At 43.3% G+C, this 17612-nt stretch overlaps 1 protein-coding gene and 1 long non-coding RNA gene across 4 annotated transcripts in view; both read left to right on the top strand.

Moving 5' to 3' along the window:
* Positions 1 to 7183, top strand: part of Rcl1 (RNA terminal phosphate cyclase like 1) — a 41298-nt gene extending 34115 nt beyond the window's left edge. For 2 of the 3 annotated variants that reach the window (XM_040745871.1, XM_040745884.1), the window contains exon 9: positions 6856 to 7183. In XM_040745871.1, the coding sequence (XP_040601805.1) occupies positions 6856 to 7006 (151 nt within the window). In that variant the 3' untranslated portion in view covers positions 7007 to 7183. Of the gene's footprint in view, positions 1 to 5856; positions 5960 to 6855 lie in introns of all 3 variants that reach the window. The other variant, XR_005877265.1, reaches the window with a different exon arrangement.
* A 3383-nt stretch (positions 7184 to 10566) lies between these two features.
* Positions 10567 to 16867, top strand: LOC121140432. The gene is made up of 2 exons (XR_005877264.1): positions 10567 to 14967; positions 16343 to 16867. It is a non-coding gene; the product is annotated as an uncharacterized LOC121140432 (long non-coding RNA).
* The last annotated feature ends 745 nt before the right edge of the window (positions 16868 to 17612 follow it).

The raw sequence follows: 17612 nt of genomic DNA, 5'->3' as shown, positions 1-17612 counted from the left end.
AGAATAAATATTATTGGATGTCGTAGCATGTGAAGGGAATCTCTCTTTTAAATGTGAATATTGTTGGCTTCCAGTTGGTGGCAGCATTTTTACCCTGTGCTCCAGAAGCTTAATTTTATGGTTTAGGGAGAAATTGTTCTTTGTTTAAATGTTGGAGTAGCATCAACAAACATACATACATACGTACATACATACATATATATACGTACATATCTCAGTATATTATCAGGTGTCTTAGAATGCTCAGAAATCATGACAGGAGCTCAGAGCTAGCAGGCGTGGGTTTTCTGCCTGTGTATAGGCCTTGGGGTCTAGCCTGACTGGACTTCAGTTCTGTCTGTGCCCCCGGGGTCACCAGGGAGTCTGATGTTGAGCACCTCCCAACCTCTGTGGATCATGTGGATGGTGGGAAGATGGACTGAAGCGGGGATGGTCAGGTGCTAACAGCATTCATGGCATCATATCTGAGGGACTCAGATCCTGCCCAGACACCCCTCATTTCATCCTAGTTTCTTCTCCCCATCATGTCACTTTGAGCACTAGGAAGTAAAGTCAGCTGTATATTGGCTCTTGAGCTGTCCATAAATTCCTTTTAAGTTTTATGATTGACTTCTAGTCATACTCCTTCACAAACTGTGCTTTTCCCTAGAATTGTGCAAGTAACGTTTGTTTAACGGACACAGTGTTTACTGAGAGCAGAACACTTGTTTGATTGCTTCTTGTTTTGTTCTTTTCCGTTTCTGGTACTAGAGATCAAACCCAGTACCATACGCTGTTCTGCCAAGCAGTGCCAGACAGCCTCAACCCCCAGATAACTCTTTAAAACTACTTCGTTACATCATTTCCCCTTTCCCTGGCCTCTCTCCAAACTCATATCCCCTTCCTTGCTCTCTTCCAAAATCATGGCCTCTTTTTCCATTGATTGTTACATTCATATATGCACACATACACACATAATACACACATGTAGTCTGCTCAGTCTGTATACTTGTATACAGTCTGTATACTTGTATGTATGTTTTCAGGGCTGACCATTGGTATTGATAACCAATAGATGCTCTCTTCCCTGGGGAAGACTATTTCTGCTGTTCTCAGCATTCCTTAATTACCTCTAGTTCTTTGTATAGAGTTGAGAGGCCTTATGGGCTTTCCCACCCTGTTCCACTTTAGCATGTCTATTGTTTTCCTTGTTCAGCTCATTGATAGGCAGTCATGTTGGTGAGACTCTATGTATGTGTGTAGCTTCTGACATTTCTAGATTACAGTAAACTCCCTTGTAACATGTACTCTTCCTGCCAGCCGCCTGGGCCCTGCAGCTGTCTCAGCCCCCAAATAACACACAAAACACTACATTAATTGTGAAGCTGTTGGCTGTTTGCTTGGTTTCTTATTGGCTAGCTCCGACTTAATTATTAACCCATAACTGTGAATCTGAGTATTTCCACGTGGTCTTCTCTTACAGGAGAAAGGGTCCGGACCTCTTACTCCTGGTGTCTTACATCGTGACTGTGCCTCTCTTTCCCAGTCTTCCTGGTCTCCTAGTCCCACCTATCTTGCTTCTCTATTGGCCAACAGTGCTTTATTTAGTCAATCAATAAAACAACATATACACAGAAGGACTTCCCTCACCACTCCCTGATCCTTTGACTCTTAAAATCTTTCTTCCACTCCACCCCCCTTCCAAAATGTTCCCTGAGGCTTAGGTATAGGAATTGTAGGCATATTTCTATCAGTTGGGATGGCTCCACAACTCTGCATTTTGATTGGTTATGGTTTTGTATAATGGTCTCCATCTGTTGCAAAGAGAAATTTCTTTGATGTGTGAAGACCACACTTATCTCTGAGTATAGGGACAAATATTTAGAATGTAGTTAGGGATTATGGTGGTTATCAGTTCTCCTCCAAGATCCATGACTTCATTAGCCTGCGTAGATAGATGGGTTTTCAGAACCAGGCATGGTTTCTCTCTTGTTAAACAGGAAGTTTTTTTTTTATAAAAATATCTTTTAGCTCATTTGGTTTTCAACATAACCCTGTATGCATGAAAAAATAGGTGCTATTGTGTGCATCATCTTAGGTGATAAGACATGTCACTTGCCAGGGTCATACAGAAAGCAAGTGGGGTTCTGACTGGGACAGTTCTATAGGGGATGCTGCTTCTCCTACCACTGTTAGCTCATGTAAGAGCTGGGGTCCTGTCCACTGTCCTGGCTTCTCTGTGCTTTGCTGATATAGAATATTGTGCTGCAGCTTTGAGAAGTCCTTATCTCAGTCTGCCATGACCCTTGACATCTTTGACTCTTTAAACCTTAATAGTGACTTCTTTAATTCTTTTGATATGGGAGTGCTCAGGTACAAAAGCCTTTGCCTTAAACCTCAGCTACTCAGGGCACTTGCAGTGTCCCGTGACTTACATTTGTGAAGTACAGTGAAAGTTGCAATGTCTGGTCACACTTTTTATATTTCAGCTTTAGTTGGATTATAACAAAATAAAATGATACCTGCTTTTGGAGTGTGTTGGCTAAACTCAGCCAGGATCCCTGTATGCCAGCAGTGCAGCCAGCCTGGCTGTTTCCTGTTGGCTCTAACCAAGTTTAATAACATCATTCTTGGTGTAGAGTTTAAATGTTGTTGGCATCAGACATACCAATGATCTCCAAAGCTGCCATGTACTTACTGCAGGGGACATGGGAAGTAGTCTTTCTTACTCTCGGTCTTATCCCTCAGCCTCTAGGGAGAGCTCCTTAACACCTAACATGTTGCTAAAGCTACCCTGACCCACATCCAGGTGACGATGAAACCCGCTGGATTGGTAGACCAGGAGGGAGGATGTTCTGTTGTGTCACACCAGAAAGTGGCTAACGCGTCACTGCTCCTCTCCTGTGCTGCCCAGAGGCACTTGGAGGGGCTATGTCTGAGCCTGTCCAGTCTTGGTTGTCAGAATTCTGTGAGCTTTACCTGTTGACAGTGGCAGTGGGAACAACTGACCTTTGGAATCTACAGGGACAGTTATCTCTGCTTCCAGAATTTTCTGAAACCTGGTTGCCAGATAGACTGGAGACTTTCATAGAGAAGTCCTGTTTGTTTTGACAGTGAATCATTTTGTTCTGGAAAAAAAAATCGTTGCAGATTCAGGGAGGGATTAAGATCCTTCACTCAAAAGTTGCACAAAACTCCAGTTGCCCCAAGTGGCTTCTATAAGAAAAACTGCCCCTTGCTCTTGGATCAGTCTTCCTTCCTTCCTTCCTTCCTTCCTTCCTTCCTTCCTTCCTTCCTTCCTTCCTTCCTTCCTTCCTCCCTCCCTTCCTTCCTTCCTTCCTTCCTTCTTTCCTTCTTCCCCCTCTTCTCTCTTTGTTGTTTTTTTGTTCTTGTTTTTTCGAGGCAGGGTTTCTCTGTGGCTTTGAAGGCTGTCCTAGAACTCGCTCTGTAGAGCAGACTGGACTCAAACTCACAGAGATATGCCTGCCTCTGCCTCCTGAGTCCTGGGATTAAAGGCATGTGCCATCACCACCTAGCCTTAGTTTTTCCTTTCTTTCTTTTTTTCTTTTTTTGTTTTTTGTTTGTTTGTTTTTACGAGACAGGGTTTCTCTGTATTGTCGGAGGCTATCGTTCCAGCCCAGCCTCGAACTCACAGAGATCCGCCTGCCTCTGCCTCCCGAGTGCTGGGATTAAAGGCATGTGCCACCACCGCCCGGCTTAGTTTTTCCTTTCTTAAGGAAGCTGTTTGTTTAGATTTAACAACAGCTGATTCCCTGGTCATTTTTTCAACTCCATTTTTGCTTTTTACTATCCCAGCTACCGAAGATGTAGGGAGGAGGTTGGAAATGAGAGGACATTCCGATACATACCTCAATCCCATCTGTTGCAGCGCTTCTCAGACAGCTTGAAAGGTTGGCAGGACACCTTGTAGAAAGTCCAAGCAAGCCTTTGCTTTTCTTAACTGTTCCAAAAGCTGCAAATCCCTCAGGACTGCATACACACAGACCCACACAGTTCTGCATCTCTCCCACCCTCCAAGACACCAAGCAAGCTCCAGTCCCCAGGAGTTCTGCCAACTCAGGAGGGGAGGGTGTCTGGTATTTTGAGCACAGTTGAATGATTCAGAGTGAAGTAGCTGGGTGAGGCCCAGAGGGACGCTCGCCTCAGGCCTGTGTGTACACTGCCGTCGTGAGAAGTGAGAAGACAGACCGTCTTTCCCTCTGCAGATGAGGGCTGAGGGCCTGGCGTTTCCTGTGCTGTGGCCTGCTAGAAGCTTGGCCACAGATGGGGCTTGTTTATCTGTGGAGTTCATGTCTTTGTTTTCTTCTTTCCCTAAGACAAGAAGGAAAAAGAAACAAAAAGAAAAAGGTTTCCTATGGTCAGTAAGACCAGAAAGCCAGCAGGGGGAGAAGGAACTTCCCATAATTACCAAGAACGTAGCAGTCATTGCTCAGTTAACCCTCAACACCTCAGTTCTCTTTGGTGCCTCGTTGTTCTGTGCCCTCAGTAGCAGGGAGAGAGTGTCGTGGGCAGAGGTCGTCACTGCTGAGATGCAGAGATGACAGGCAGGAGGTCGGCACAGCTGTGGCAATAACTTAAGTGGCCCCTGAGCAGAGAACGCTGAAGCCCACTAGGGAGGGAAGAAGTGCATAGATGTGTGTTGCTTCTGAGAAAGGCTTCATGGAGGGGTTTAAAAATGAGCTATTGTAAAGATGAGGTGTGCGTTCGTAGATGGAGGGACAGCAAAGTAGATCTCCGCTGAGATCTGGTTCTACCAGGTAACTTAGTGGTTGGTTTCTTTCCTGGGGTACACCAGGCAGCACAGACATCGGGTGAGTCCATCGGCCACCCTTTAGTCTCCGTATCTTCCCCTCCTGTGATTGGACCAGAAGCACAGGGGAGGTACACTCCTCACCCTGTCACCGCAGCAAATTTATCCTTAGTTTCAGACATAATTGACTAGGGGTGGGAACCAGAATTGGTTCACTTGTAAAAACTCATAAATACGTATTTATTTAAACAGCCATATCTGTATATAATTTACATGGCCTTACAGTTTACCCATTTACAGTGTACAGTTTAACAGTTTTTAGTATATTCATAGAGTTGAGTGACCGCAGTCCAATTTTAGAACATTTTTATCACCCGGAAAGAAAGCTTGTGCCCATTGTGGTCTCTGCATGTTCTTCCCATTCTCCCAGCTCTCTGTCTCAGTAATAGAGTTCTTGTTGTTTTGGTTTTTCAAGACAGGGTTTCTCTGTTTCGTACTGGCCAGCCTGAAACTCTTATTTGTAGAGCAGGCTGGCCTTGACCGTAGAGATCCGCCTGCTTCTGCCTGCTGAGTGGTGGGATTAAAGGCATGGGTCCCAGTAACAGAGTTCTTATTGTGACCATTTCATAGAAAATGAGTCATATAGTATGTGGTACTTAGTGACCAACCTCTTTCGCTTAGCACAGTTTACAAAGCTTATCCATGTTGCAGCACATACGTAGCATGTAGCACTTTAGAAAGCTGGGTAATGCCCCGTTGAATTTGATGTGTTTATCTTAAGTCAGTGGGTGGACAGTTGGGTCATTCCTTCCTTTTGACTCTTTTGAGCAGTGCTGTTACAGATGTGTGTTTGTGCAGGTGTTTTCTGTATGTGTTTTTCACTTCTCTCGGGCATGTGTCTAGAGCGGGGGTCATACTCCTGGCTGGCCTTTGAGGGGCTGATTGTTCTCCAAGCAGCACTTTTCATTGCTGTCGGGGCATGTGGAGTACCTCGGGCCCCGCCTCCCGCCGCACTTGTTACCGGGTAGCTTTCTGTGTGCCACCATCCAGTTGAGCGCAACGTGGTTTCTTGCAGCAGTTTTGCCTCTTTGTTTCCCTCACAGCAGATATGCAGAGCCACTTTTCAGTGTTTGCTGCCTACTCGTGTGTCCTCTCTGAGAAGAGTCTCCGTGGATCTCTTAACTGGTCTTCTAATTGTTTCCCTAAATTGTAAGAATTCTTTATATTTGCTCTTACTGCTGGGATTTTGATGTTTCTCTTTCAGCAACTTTTAAGAAACTGTTGAGTATCCTAATCCTTTTGCTCTGACAGCAGAGTATAGGAAAAAGGAGAACATGTGCTTGCATGTGCCTTGATTCTAGACTTTCCCAGGAGGACATTTCCTCCAACTCTTAGGAACCTGTGTGTTTAATGAATGCTTCTGGTGGGCTGTCTGGTCAGACTGGGGTCATGCTGAACTTACCAGCACTGTTGTTTGAGGCCCTGCAGCCCACCTGAAGAATTGCTGCCTCAGGTCCCCAATGCCAGTATTTCTCTTACAGGAAATGGTAAGAAACAGCCTCATGAATCTTTCAGTGTTCACTGTGAGCGCCTCCCTGGTACCTTGTTTACGATTTGTCTCCTACTAAATATGTACAAATGTAGTTCTCTGCTAGGCAAGGGCTCTACCACCAAGCCACACCCCCAGCCTCCCTTCCTCTCTGATGCTTTCTTTAGGAATACTGAACATACTAGCATGCCTTTGTTCATCCTTTCATTTGACTGCAGTGTCCTAGTAACAGTGCCTGTATCTAATAGAGACTCAGGAAAGATTGTTAGTCAGCGCCCCACATGTCTGTGTCCTCTCTCTAACAATCGTGTGGGACGAAGTGGCTGTGTGCCTTACAACCTCCAGTCAGTTTGCAGCCAGACCTACCTTGCTGGGTTGTGCGTGTCTCTGTAGGCTGCTCCAGTCCTCTTGGGAAACTGACAGGCTATAAATAATATTTAAGCAGTTTTGATTACACATTTTTAATTTTAGTCTTCTTAGTCTCCAAAATTAAAATCCTGGCTTTTAAGAGGACAGAGTTTCTTTTTAAATGACTGTTTCCATTATTTTCTTTTAGGATAGAATTTTTGCGGCATTTGAAGAGCTTCTTCCAAGTTATGTTTAAAATTGAAACCAAGCCTTGTGGTGAAGAACTCAAGGGTGGGGACAAGGTGCTGATGACCTGCGTTGGTGTTGGCTTCTCTAATCTCAGCAAGACCCTCAAGTGATAGTGTCATACCATAAGGGTCCATTGTGTATGGATGAAGCAGAAGCTTCCAAGGACCAACGGGACCGACCAAGTCCAGATGTGTCCATCCAGGACAGGACAGCCTCTTAATATTAAGGACTTTATTAACTAATTTCCATTGAAAATACAAATGTGTAAATAAAAGTCATCTCTACCATGTGCCTTCCAGCTGTTTCTCCAGTGACAGTGACCTTCCTTGGAGGCCCAAACTGTGAGCTTCCCAACTCGTCTGGAGGAGGGGTCCTCAAGAAGTAGCCATGTTGCTAGAACAGTGTCCTGGTAGCACGTCTGTGCCTTTGCACTGTGGTTATATGCGGGGATTAATGTGGCTCTGTGTGTGTGTGTGTGTGTGTGTGTGTGTGTGTGTAAGCCCTCTGTTCATCATGACAAATTGAGAATGCCAGGGGCTGGGGCATTTGTTACATCTCTTGTTCATGAAGGAGTTATAGCATGGGCACGTACTATAACTTAATATAGTAAATAGTGTTTGTGAGGGACTGGTGGTTGGGATGGGGAGGGCAGTTATGGAGTGTCTTTAGTTCTCACAGCACTATGGTGTAAAATTTTTTTGATAAGAAAAATCACATGGATATTTTGTTTGTTTGATGTTTATAATGCAAAAATATTAGATTTCCTGGCTTAAAGATATAACAGAGTCTGGGATTTTACCTGCTTGTAAACTAATATTCCTGTTTCATGCATGCTAGCAAGAGTCCTAGCTATCAAAGTCCTGGCTCAGAGACACAGAGCTTTGTAGCATAGCAGGCAACATAAGCATATTTAAACTGATGTCTCCTACTGCCAAGTCCTGCTGTGAAAGCAAGGGCTCCGGTAGGTGCCATACAGTAAAATTTGCATCACAAGCAAGGAACATGGATGCTGAGAACACCTCCTTTTCATAGCATGTCTGTTCTTTGTTCCACTGGAAAGACTTTCACTTTAAGTGCTTACTACAAACACTGTTTTGAAAAAGGACTTAGCAATGGAAGAGAATGTACAGGGTCTCAGGATCATGGCAGATTCCCCTGCCAACCAATAGATTCTATATATGAATACAGGATATAGAACAAGCAGTGTTCTCCCTGCCGGGGCAGGTCTTGGGAATCATGGTGGCCTTTGCCTCACTCGTCTTCTTTGGAACCCTTTGCTTTAATGAAAGAACAGTGTCATTTGCTCTGGACGAGGTCCTGAGCCCAGAGCTTTCCACATAATAGTTGTGTTCTGTGGGTGCATACCAGTTTAAAACAGTACACACCATCCCAGAGTCGGTAAGTCAGAAGTGTGGCAGGGGTGGGTAGCGTCTCTACATGACATCTCACAAGGTTGCTCTCAAGGTGTCAGTCCCTCGGGCTCTCATTCGAAGGCTCTGGGGAAAATAAAGTGCAGATTTCAGGGTGTATGACTGAAGTCTGTTCTTTGCTGGTCGCTGCCAACAACTTAAACCTGTGGAGTCTGCCATCAGACCCTTTCACTTGGCCCCTGCATCTTCAAGCTAGCAGGGCCGTATCAAACTCTTGACATTTAAGCTGACTCTGACTTGACTTCCTCTTGGGACACTCGAGAGAAAACATTACTTTGAAACAGTCTGGTGTGGCAGTCCCTCCCACCTGGGCATTCCTCCTGCTTTACAGTTAGACACTTATGGCGCTATCTGAATTAGTGTTTGATTGCTCATTCTAGAATCTTGTCTGCCATATATTTGAGGCCTCTGTTGTTTTACATCAGACCTGCCCAGACAGAACTAAATGGCCCTGTTTCTTTGGACCTGCTGGGTTTTATCTGATAGGAGCCTCCTGTTCTATCATATATGTGCTTTGTAAATAATACTGTTGGCCAGTATCAGGGAGCAGGTAGGAGCCTGAGCTGATTGTCACAAGCAGCAGAGAGGACATGTCTGTCTGTCTGTCTGTCTGTAAACACAGGAGTGTCTGGTGAGTTCCAGTCCTCTGCCACAGCTGCTTCTGCAGGTGGAACATCTGGGAGCAGTGGTGAAGATAGCCCTGAAAACAAAGGGTGGGTGAGATTATTTTTTTGTTTTCCCCCCCATTTGGACAAGGTCTTAGTAAATAGTCCAGACTTGCAGTGTCTCAGTTTCCAAAGTACTATGATCACAAGACTACATCACCACAAATGCAGTATTTATTTAAACAACCATTCTTGATCCTTTTTCAGTTTCTCAAAAAAAAAAAAAAATCAAACCCATTCTGTAGGCAGGAGGCAGCTGCTGCTGGAGACCTTTGGGCTCCTGCAGTGCTCTGGTCTTGGCTCTGCTCCTTGGTCCAGCTACTCACAAGGGGGTGTTTAGTAAATGCTTAGTTCTGTGTTGGGAGTTCTGTTTGGGCAGATCTGATGTGGGAATTTGGCTTTCTGTCTTGGCCTATCCTGTTTTGGTTTAGTTGCCGTGATAAAACACCATGGCCAAAAGCAACTGGGGAGAAAGGGGTTTTTGTTTGTTTGTTTTTACTTACGTGGCCCAATCACACGAAGGACTTGCATCCATCATGAAGTCGGGGCAGGAATTCAAGCAGGAACCTGAAGGACAGATGATTGGCGAGTGGTGCTTACTGGCTTGCTCAGCCTGCTTCCTTTATAGGATTCTAAACCACCTGTCCCTGGGCGGTCCCTCTCACAGTGAACTGGACACTTTTCAATCATTAGTCTAGAAAATGCCCCCCAGACTTGCCTGCAGGCCAGCCTAAGAGATTTTCTCGCTGGGAGTTTCCTCTTAGATGACCCTGACCTTTGCAGATTGCAGAAGGTAGATGGGAAAACTAAAGTGCTGGAGAGATGGACTCTGGAGTTTTGGCAGTATATATATAGTAGGAGTGGCCTTATCCAGCCGTGAAGGGAGCAGGGTAGGCTGAGTAAGTGGATTTATTGGGCTTTAATCAAGGATGTGAGAAGAAGTAGAGTTGCCTGTGTTATAGACTTGTGTATTAGCTGTGTTTATAGTGGGTCTGAGGGATGGCGCCCAGCTCATGTCTCCTTTGTTTTTCGCCCATCCAAATAATGACAAGTAATCAGGACTTAGTGAGAGTTCCACATTTAGGTGACCCTCGCCTGTTCTACAGAAGTGACTAACAGTGGGGATGTCATAAGCAGGGAAGGGCCTTTATTTACTGTTGTTGGCCACAACTAAGAAGTCGTTTGAGAGGAATGGTTTATCAGTATTTGACATCTAACAGATCAAGCCACATCATTACTCAAGCAGAAGTTGTCATTTTGTCAGGGTGCTGGATGTAGGACTACTCTAGGTCCTTGTCATATTTGGCTTCTAGCTGTCTAGACGGTCTGACCCAACCTGGAGAACAGACAGGTCCTGATTGTACTTGGTTTGAAAACATCCTAGGTGATTCTGATGATTGTTCAGGACTGAACTTTATCCCTCTCCCCACAATCTTCAACCCTTTAAAGAACCTTGCATTTAAAAATTATTATGATTGAGGGGCTGGAGAGGTGGCTCAGTGGTTAAGGGTTGAATTCCTAGCACCCACATGGTTTCTCCTAACCATCTGAAACTCTAGTTCCGTGGGATCTGATGCCCCCTTCTGATCTCCAAAGGTGCTAGACATAGGCATACACACACACACACACACACACACATTTAAAAAAGTATTATGAATGACTGGATTGTTAGTTTTTCTCTGCTGCATTTTGGGGGAAATGATGTACTCAAACTTGACCAAGGTAGATAACTATGTTAAATACGAAGGTACTCGGCCTAACAATAGCACATGGTGATCTTACCTGTCTGTTCTCTTGAGTGCCAGATCACCAGGGCTAGGACAGAGAAACAGGGTGCCTACTGCTCTTCTTGGAGTAAGGGCGGTACTGTTTCCTGCTGCTGTGTCTGGGTGTGTCCCTCCATCCTGGAGGAATGTGAGAGTTCATGTATTTTGCAATGGCTGCTATGTGAAGGACTCCAATTTCAGTTATGACAAGCAACTTGAGGCTGTTTAGTTCCTGACTTCTTCCCCAGACACTTGTTTTCCTCTGTCTTGAGCTCTGTGGGTCACTGCTGTTTTACACTCTGGGCAATGAAGGCTTTGTGCCTAAGATTTATAAGCTATGAGAATGTTCGCAGGAAACCAGGGGGGAAATACTGGTGGCAGACTACAAAGAGCAAAAATATTTAAATGCCCAGAAAGCAAATTAAATACTTTTGGACTTAATTGTTAAAAGCCTTGGAAACCATGTGAGTGAGTGTTCACTGGGTTTGTAAGGACACTGGTTGTCAAGGAATTCAATGTCTGGCCACCAGTCAAGGAAATCTGCGAAGTCTTAGAGATTTGGAGTGAGTCTATACTTTAATGTGTTGTTTGATGGTGCTCAGAAGGCCTAGAAATTTAAGCCACATCCTTCCCCTTTGATTTTGACTAGTCACCTCATCGTTTTTAAGCCTGTTTTTAAAAGGTTGTTCTGAGTGAAGCCTTTTGCTTCCTGAGATTGGGCTGGCTCTCCATCCTTTGGACCCTTAGTTTCTTCTGGAACTTTGGAGCATCTATCTATCTCCCTCATCCCATACCAGTATTCAGAGCATTTATTGAGTAATATACTGAGATTGGGATTTCTTTCTTTCTTTCCTTTTTTTTTTTTTTTTTTTTTTTTGGCTGTTCGGTTCTTGGTGTAGATTCAATGTAGTTTTTCTTCATCTGGCAGGTTACTGTCAACATGAGTCATAGGCCTTATCTTTACATCTAGTCCTTGGATGTGTTCAGTTAACAGACCAGATACAAGCCATGGCACCTGCACGCAGCTTGGGGTCAGGCTGCCCCATGACAAGGTGACAGAATTTAAAAGGAGGCCTACAGGCATCCGGTGAAGTTCTCTGTGTTCTAGCCAGTGAGGGCAGAATGAATGCCCTGGCTGAGTCAGAACTGCCAGGCCCCAAGCACCCTGTTCAAGCTGCCAAATAGAGTTATTAGGAACAGCCATTCCCACCAGGAAAGAAAACAATGTCTTTGTAGTTCTGAGATGGCGTATGTCCGTATATTTTTTCTGTAGCCAGTCTGGTGCTGCATGGAACATGTAGAAAAAGACAAGTCCAAGTGTCAGGTTGGGTCTAATAGCTGAGGCCTATATTTGAGCAAGTTACAAAGTCCATTTGAGCCTCATTTTGCACATTAGGATAGGAACAAAACCTAGTTCTCCACTATGAAATGTAATGATGTCCAGGCATTCATATTTCATGACCCCTGCCTGGTACATACTAGGCATGATGAGTTAAGCTGGCACATACTGAGCATAATAAATTAAGCCGACTTCTTCATGGATGGTAGACTAGGCACTTGACTGTCTTGCATCCAGAAGCACCTTGACAGGACTATGGAAGTTAACTTGAGTTGTCAGACCTTGAAGTCAGATAGAATGCAGTCGCCAAAGAAATCAGCAAACTGAGTCAGACTTGTTAGTTCTACCTAAGAAATTCACCCATTTAGCTTCAGGAATAGCTGATTGCAGGATTCAAACATCTTCATAAGTCCCTCCCATTCTTAGCTTTCTTCACGGTTGCCTCCCTGTAGTGGAGTATTTGTGTACACTGTGTGAAGATGGATCACTGAGTGGTTTAATAAAGATTTGAATGACCAGGAGAGAATAGGCAGGACTTGCTGGCAGAGAGGAACTCCAGGTGAATCTAGGCATGCAAGAGATGCCAGAAATACTGAGGAAGTTGGACATATGGTATAGAGGAGAGGTAACCAAGCAGAGTGTAGACTAATAAAAGCAGGTTAAATTAAGTTGTGAGAGCTAGTTGGAGAAAAACCTAAGCTAAGGCCAAGCTTTCATAGTGAATATAAGTCTCTGTGTCCTTATTTGGGGCTGATGGCCAAAAAGAAAGTCCAACAACATTTGGTGCTTAATGGACAGAGAAGTTACAACAGCCAGCCAGAGTCGCTGTTGGCTGCTGCTCGGCTGGGATTCCAGAAAGCAGGGGAGGGTAAATGTAGCTCTGAGGTGGATGACCACCAGCATGAAGCTAGGCTCTCACAGAACCTGAGTGGGGGAGGTGGGGCGTGAGTCACCGGCACTACTCCAGGTTGTAGCCTAACAGTTTAAGATTTGTCTCCTGCCACCAGAGAACACTGCACGTGCAAGACTGCAGGCATGCAAAAAGTCAGGTCCAGACTTGGAAAAAAAACTCTAAGCAGGTTTAAAATGTTTCAAACTATGCTTAGGTACTAAAGAAAGAAAAGAAAATGAGTATAGATAGAAAGTAAAATAATGTAAAAAGAATAAGCCACATGAAAAAGGGAAAAACATAGGGCATCTGAATCCTGTATGGTGTTTGGTTGACTTTAAATTTTTTAAATGCTAACGAACAACAACTACAAATGACAGCTGCTGAGAGATACTGGATTGTAGAGAAAAAACAAAAACTACTGAATTAATCCAGCCTGTATGTTCTAAGGATTTCATAACTTTAGAGTGGAAGTCAGAAAATGTGTTGTGTTGGGGGAGAGGCTGTGATTTAGTTTCCACAGTAAACAAAAAGCTATGGATTTTTTTTCTGAAGTTAATAAAGACTGGATTTGACTGGGGGAGACCTCCTAAAAATCTTGGCTATAGACATAAAAGAAAAACTACAAGACAGATGATGTATAAGCTGATCCCTCTACATGGAACAGCTCTGAGACTGGGTGAGACATGATAACTCTTGTTGACTACAGAGTCCTCATGACTTATTATTATGGTCCTTTCATGTGACACAGATGGAGCTTTATATTTACAGTTTGGTTATGCAGTTCAAATTGACTTATAAAGTTAATAGATGCCTTTAACCTGCTAGTCACAGAGCAGAGAATCATCTTTAGCAGATTTGTGTACACTATACCTTCTATACTTGTGTTAATGAAGATATTTATGTTACCTTTAAAAGTTTGTGTGTTTTCAAGGGGAAAAAAGGACCAGAAACCATTAAAGGAAGCAAGTAGCCCATGTGATCGAGCCTCTCAGAATGCCTCTGTGCAGTTTTCTCAAAAATCTGCATCTAGAATAACTTCAAAGCTGCTAGCTGAGATGGTCCAGCCTCACAGACTACTCCAGCGAGGACTTCAGATAAGCCCTACACTTTCCCTTCACTGGATAACAGCTAGCTCTCTCAGGACTTGACCATTATCTCAATCTTCTTGGGTGCCCTAAAGGTGCTGTTGCCCCCAGACAATGGGAAACAGTCTAGAGAGCACAACACCCACATTCCCAAGAGGTGGGATAGGTGATTTTTGGTCATTCAGTGGATTATGGATGTTTGTCATTGTTTATGGGGGGTTTGCTTACAAATTATTACTGGTCATGGTCAGCAGAGGAGATTCCCATTCTGAAAAGAAAATAGGGATGGTAGGATAAAAGATAGATTGTTGAACCTGACTTTAAACTAAAAAAATTTTTAAATATTATACATTGGTATGGATTTTTGTATACTGACACAAATTTAAGATTATTTTTGTTATACTGTATATATGTTTCTACTCTTGTTTGAGGTATTGTACCTATGCAGCTCATTTGATAATGTAATGTAAATTTCTATTCCTTGAAAGTTATTATCACAAAGTATTTAGGATAATTAAGAAATAATAATAATACTTAGTTATCTAACAGTCAAATTTGTGGCCATGTTAGGTGTGTTTTCAAGGTTAAACAGAAATATATTTTAGATACATAAGTGACCCTCAAACACTTCAAAGATCTACATATATGGCATTTAAGATGTTTTTAATAACATAAGGCTTTTCATGACAGCGAAATACATCTGCTCCTGGAAGCACCAATTTACTTCAAAAACGAATAATGGGCATTGAAGAAGCTCCATATGGAGTTACTTTCATTGTGGCAAAGTTAGTTACTTGGCAAGAAACTGCCCTTACCTCAACTGCTAACAGTATGTTGTCCAAATTGGACAAGCAGGACACAAAAGAAAACAACTTCTGAACTTTGCCAAGACAGGTAGGCCAGTCCTTCAAAATTCCTGCTTCACAGAAGTGTCTGTCAGATATTCTAAGCCTTTAGGCTGAAGATGTATGCCCCGATATTGCAGCTGAACTAACCAGGTAGTCAGATGGCTGTCTGTTGTTTCTATAGTTTTGAGAGTTTCTTGCTCTACACTTCCTGTTTACTCAGGTAATATATCCTTTTTGGGTCTCTAAATAGTTTGAAGAATAGATAGCTATAGTTTTACAGCTTTTCTTGTTACCATTTTTTTAAAAAAAACTTACAAAAGAGATGTAAAATGTATAAAGTTGAGAGACATAAAAGCTTAAGTTGTTTAACCTAAGGAAATATTTTAAGGTCTAAAAACATTTTAAGTTAATAACACAAGTAATGACAAAAAAGTAAATTGGGTACAAAACTTTGAACTCACCAAGATAGGATAGATAATAGAGTATTTTATCTGAATTTGCCAAATGGAAATGAGCTAAACATTGTGAATGTAATTCTTACCTGATAATCGTTCTTATTATGAATAGTTTTACTGTTAAACCCTTTTCTTTTTATTTAGACAAAAGGGGGAAATGTTGTAGAATATTAGTTTACACTGTATCACTGTGATTGGCCTAATAAAGACCTAAATAGCCAATAGCTAAGTAGGAGAAAATGGGCAGGACTTGTAAACAGAGAGAGGAACTTGAGATGAATCTAGATACCAGCGAGGTTGGACATACAGCACAGAGGAGAGGTACAGAGGAGAGGTAACTGAACCATGTGACAGAATGTAGGTTACTTTAAGAAAAAAAGCAAAACAGGTTAATTTAAATTTTAAGAGGTAGCTGGGTAAAAGCCTAAGCTAAGGCCAAGCTTGAAAAGAAAGTCCAACTACATCTTCCTTCTCTGGAGACATTGCCTTTGTATTCTGTTGTCTAGCTGAAGTTTGTTTGGTTTTAATTCCCTTAGAATTGCATTTCCAGTTGCTGACTAGTGCATTCTTGGGACTATTTCTGGGTCCTGTTCTCTCTGGATGGTAATGCTACTCTCTCCCAGTTTGTGTGCATCAATGAAATGGAGGAGATTATTCCCAAGGGAAGACTGCAGTGCTTTTACAAAAAGAAATGGACCCTGGGGAGGCAGAAGCAAGTTGTCTGTTGTAATCTGTATTGCCAAACCCCTCAACATTCTCAGAAAGATACTCTACAATACTTCTTGCTGATGACTGTTTTCCTCATCCAGAATCTTCCAGAACTATAATAGGGAATAATTAGTTGGATAAAATGCCACTAGTTTAACAACTTACAATCACCAAAAAGATTATATCCAGAAGGTCAATGCCCAGATGCATATTGCCTAAATTTTGTGACCATTGTAACCAGTAGTATTCTTTGTCTAGAAAGAAGAGCAGCCATGTGGATGATGACCTACGTGAAGAAGTGGCCATGACCAAGATGTGGGAGCATCATGTGGAATGTGGACCAGGAGGAAGCAGAACCTGACTGGAGGAAGAGAGCATCCTCATACAGATGTCAGCTGATGCTTTCCATGGTGGCTCTCCCTTTCTCAACTTCAGGAAAACAATTTATGAGTGGGAGAGGTGGCAGAGGAAGGTGCCCTACAGACTTATTACCTACAGCTGAATCTTATGAAAGCCTATTCTCAATTGAAGTTCCTTCCTTCCAGGCAGTAGGGTATTTTCTTAATTAGTGATTGGTGGGGGAGGGTCCAGCCCATTGTGGGTGGGGTCATCCCTGGGCTGGTGGTTCTGGGTTCTGTAAGAAAGTAGACTGAGCAAGCCAATGAGCAGCACCCTCCCATGACCCGTCTCCAGGTTCAAACCCTATTTGGGCTCCTGTCCTGGTTTCCTGCAACGATGGATTACAATGTGCAAGTCTAAGCCAAATAAACCCTTTTGTCTACAGCTTGGTTTTGCTTGTGGTGTTTCATCACAGCATTAGAAACAATAACTAGACAATGTCACATAATGGTTTATTCTGAAGGGGGAATTTAGGGGTTCCTGGCACAGCAATATTTTTTAGGAAAATAAATAATCTTACATTTTATTGTTTTGTTTTTGAGACAAGTTCTTACTACGAAGCCCAGGCTGGCCTTGAACTCACGATCTTCACCCTTCAGATTCCCTTAGTGCTACAGGTAAGCCTCACAATGGGTGTAAACTCTCACGTTCTTGAGAAGCTGAGTAATGCGAGGGACTTAGGGTGAAAAAGCCAGGCTTTATCCCCACCTTACCTATAACATGGACAATCCACATTGAGTTTCAAATCAGTGGCTGCCCACCACGTCAGGCCCCAAGCCACATCCCCTTGTCTGGGCTTTTAGGAAATTCAGATGGGTGGGTAGGTTGGGACTCTTACAGTTATGTGATTATTTTCTGAGAGTCACATCGACTATTCTCCTCAATCCCAGTGGTTCAGTGTGCCCTTGGAGCCCACTTTGTGTCCTCGACAAGACGAGGTCAGAAGAAAATACTTGGGGAAAGGGATCCTGGAGGAATGGAGGCCCCCTGTACTTCTATGGTTGACTTGGTCACATCTGAGCTTTCAAATGCCTGAGTTTTAGAGAAGTCTGACTCGAGTGCTCCATGTTAGCATGTCAGTGAGATACAAAGCTGGACATGCCAGGCAAGTACAAGTGCCCTAGCACTG

The sequence above is a fragment of the Mesocricetus auratus genome, unplaced genomic scaffold (genome assembly GCF_017639785.1).
Source record: "Mesocricetus auratus isolate SY011 unplaced genomic scaffold, BCM_Maur_2.0 Super-Scaffold_4256, whole genome shotgun sequence".
NCBI classification, from domain to species: Eukaryota; Metazoa; Chordata; class Mammalia; order Rodentia; family Cricetidae; genus Mesocricetus; species Mesocricetus auratus.
Note: the sequence above shows the minus strand (reverse complement) of the source record. Positions and strands in the feature narration are given on the sequence as shown.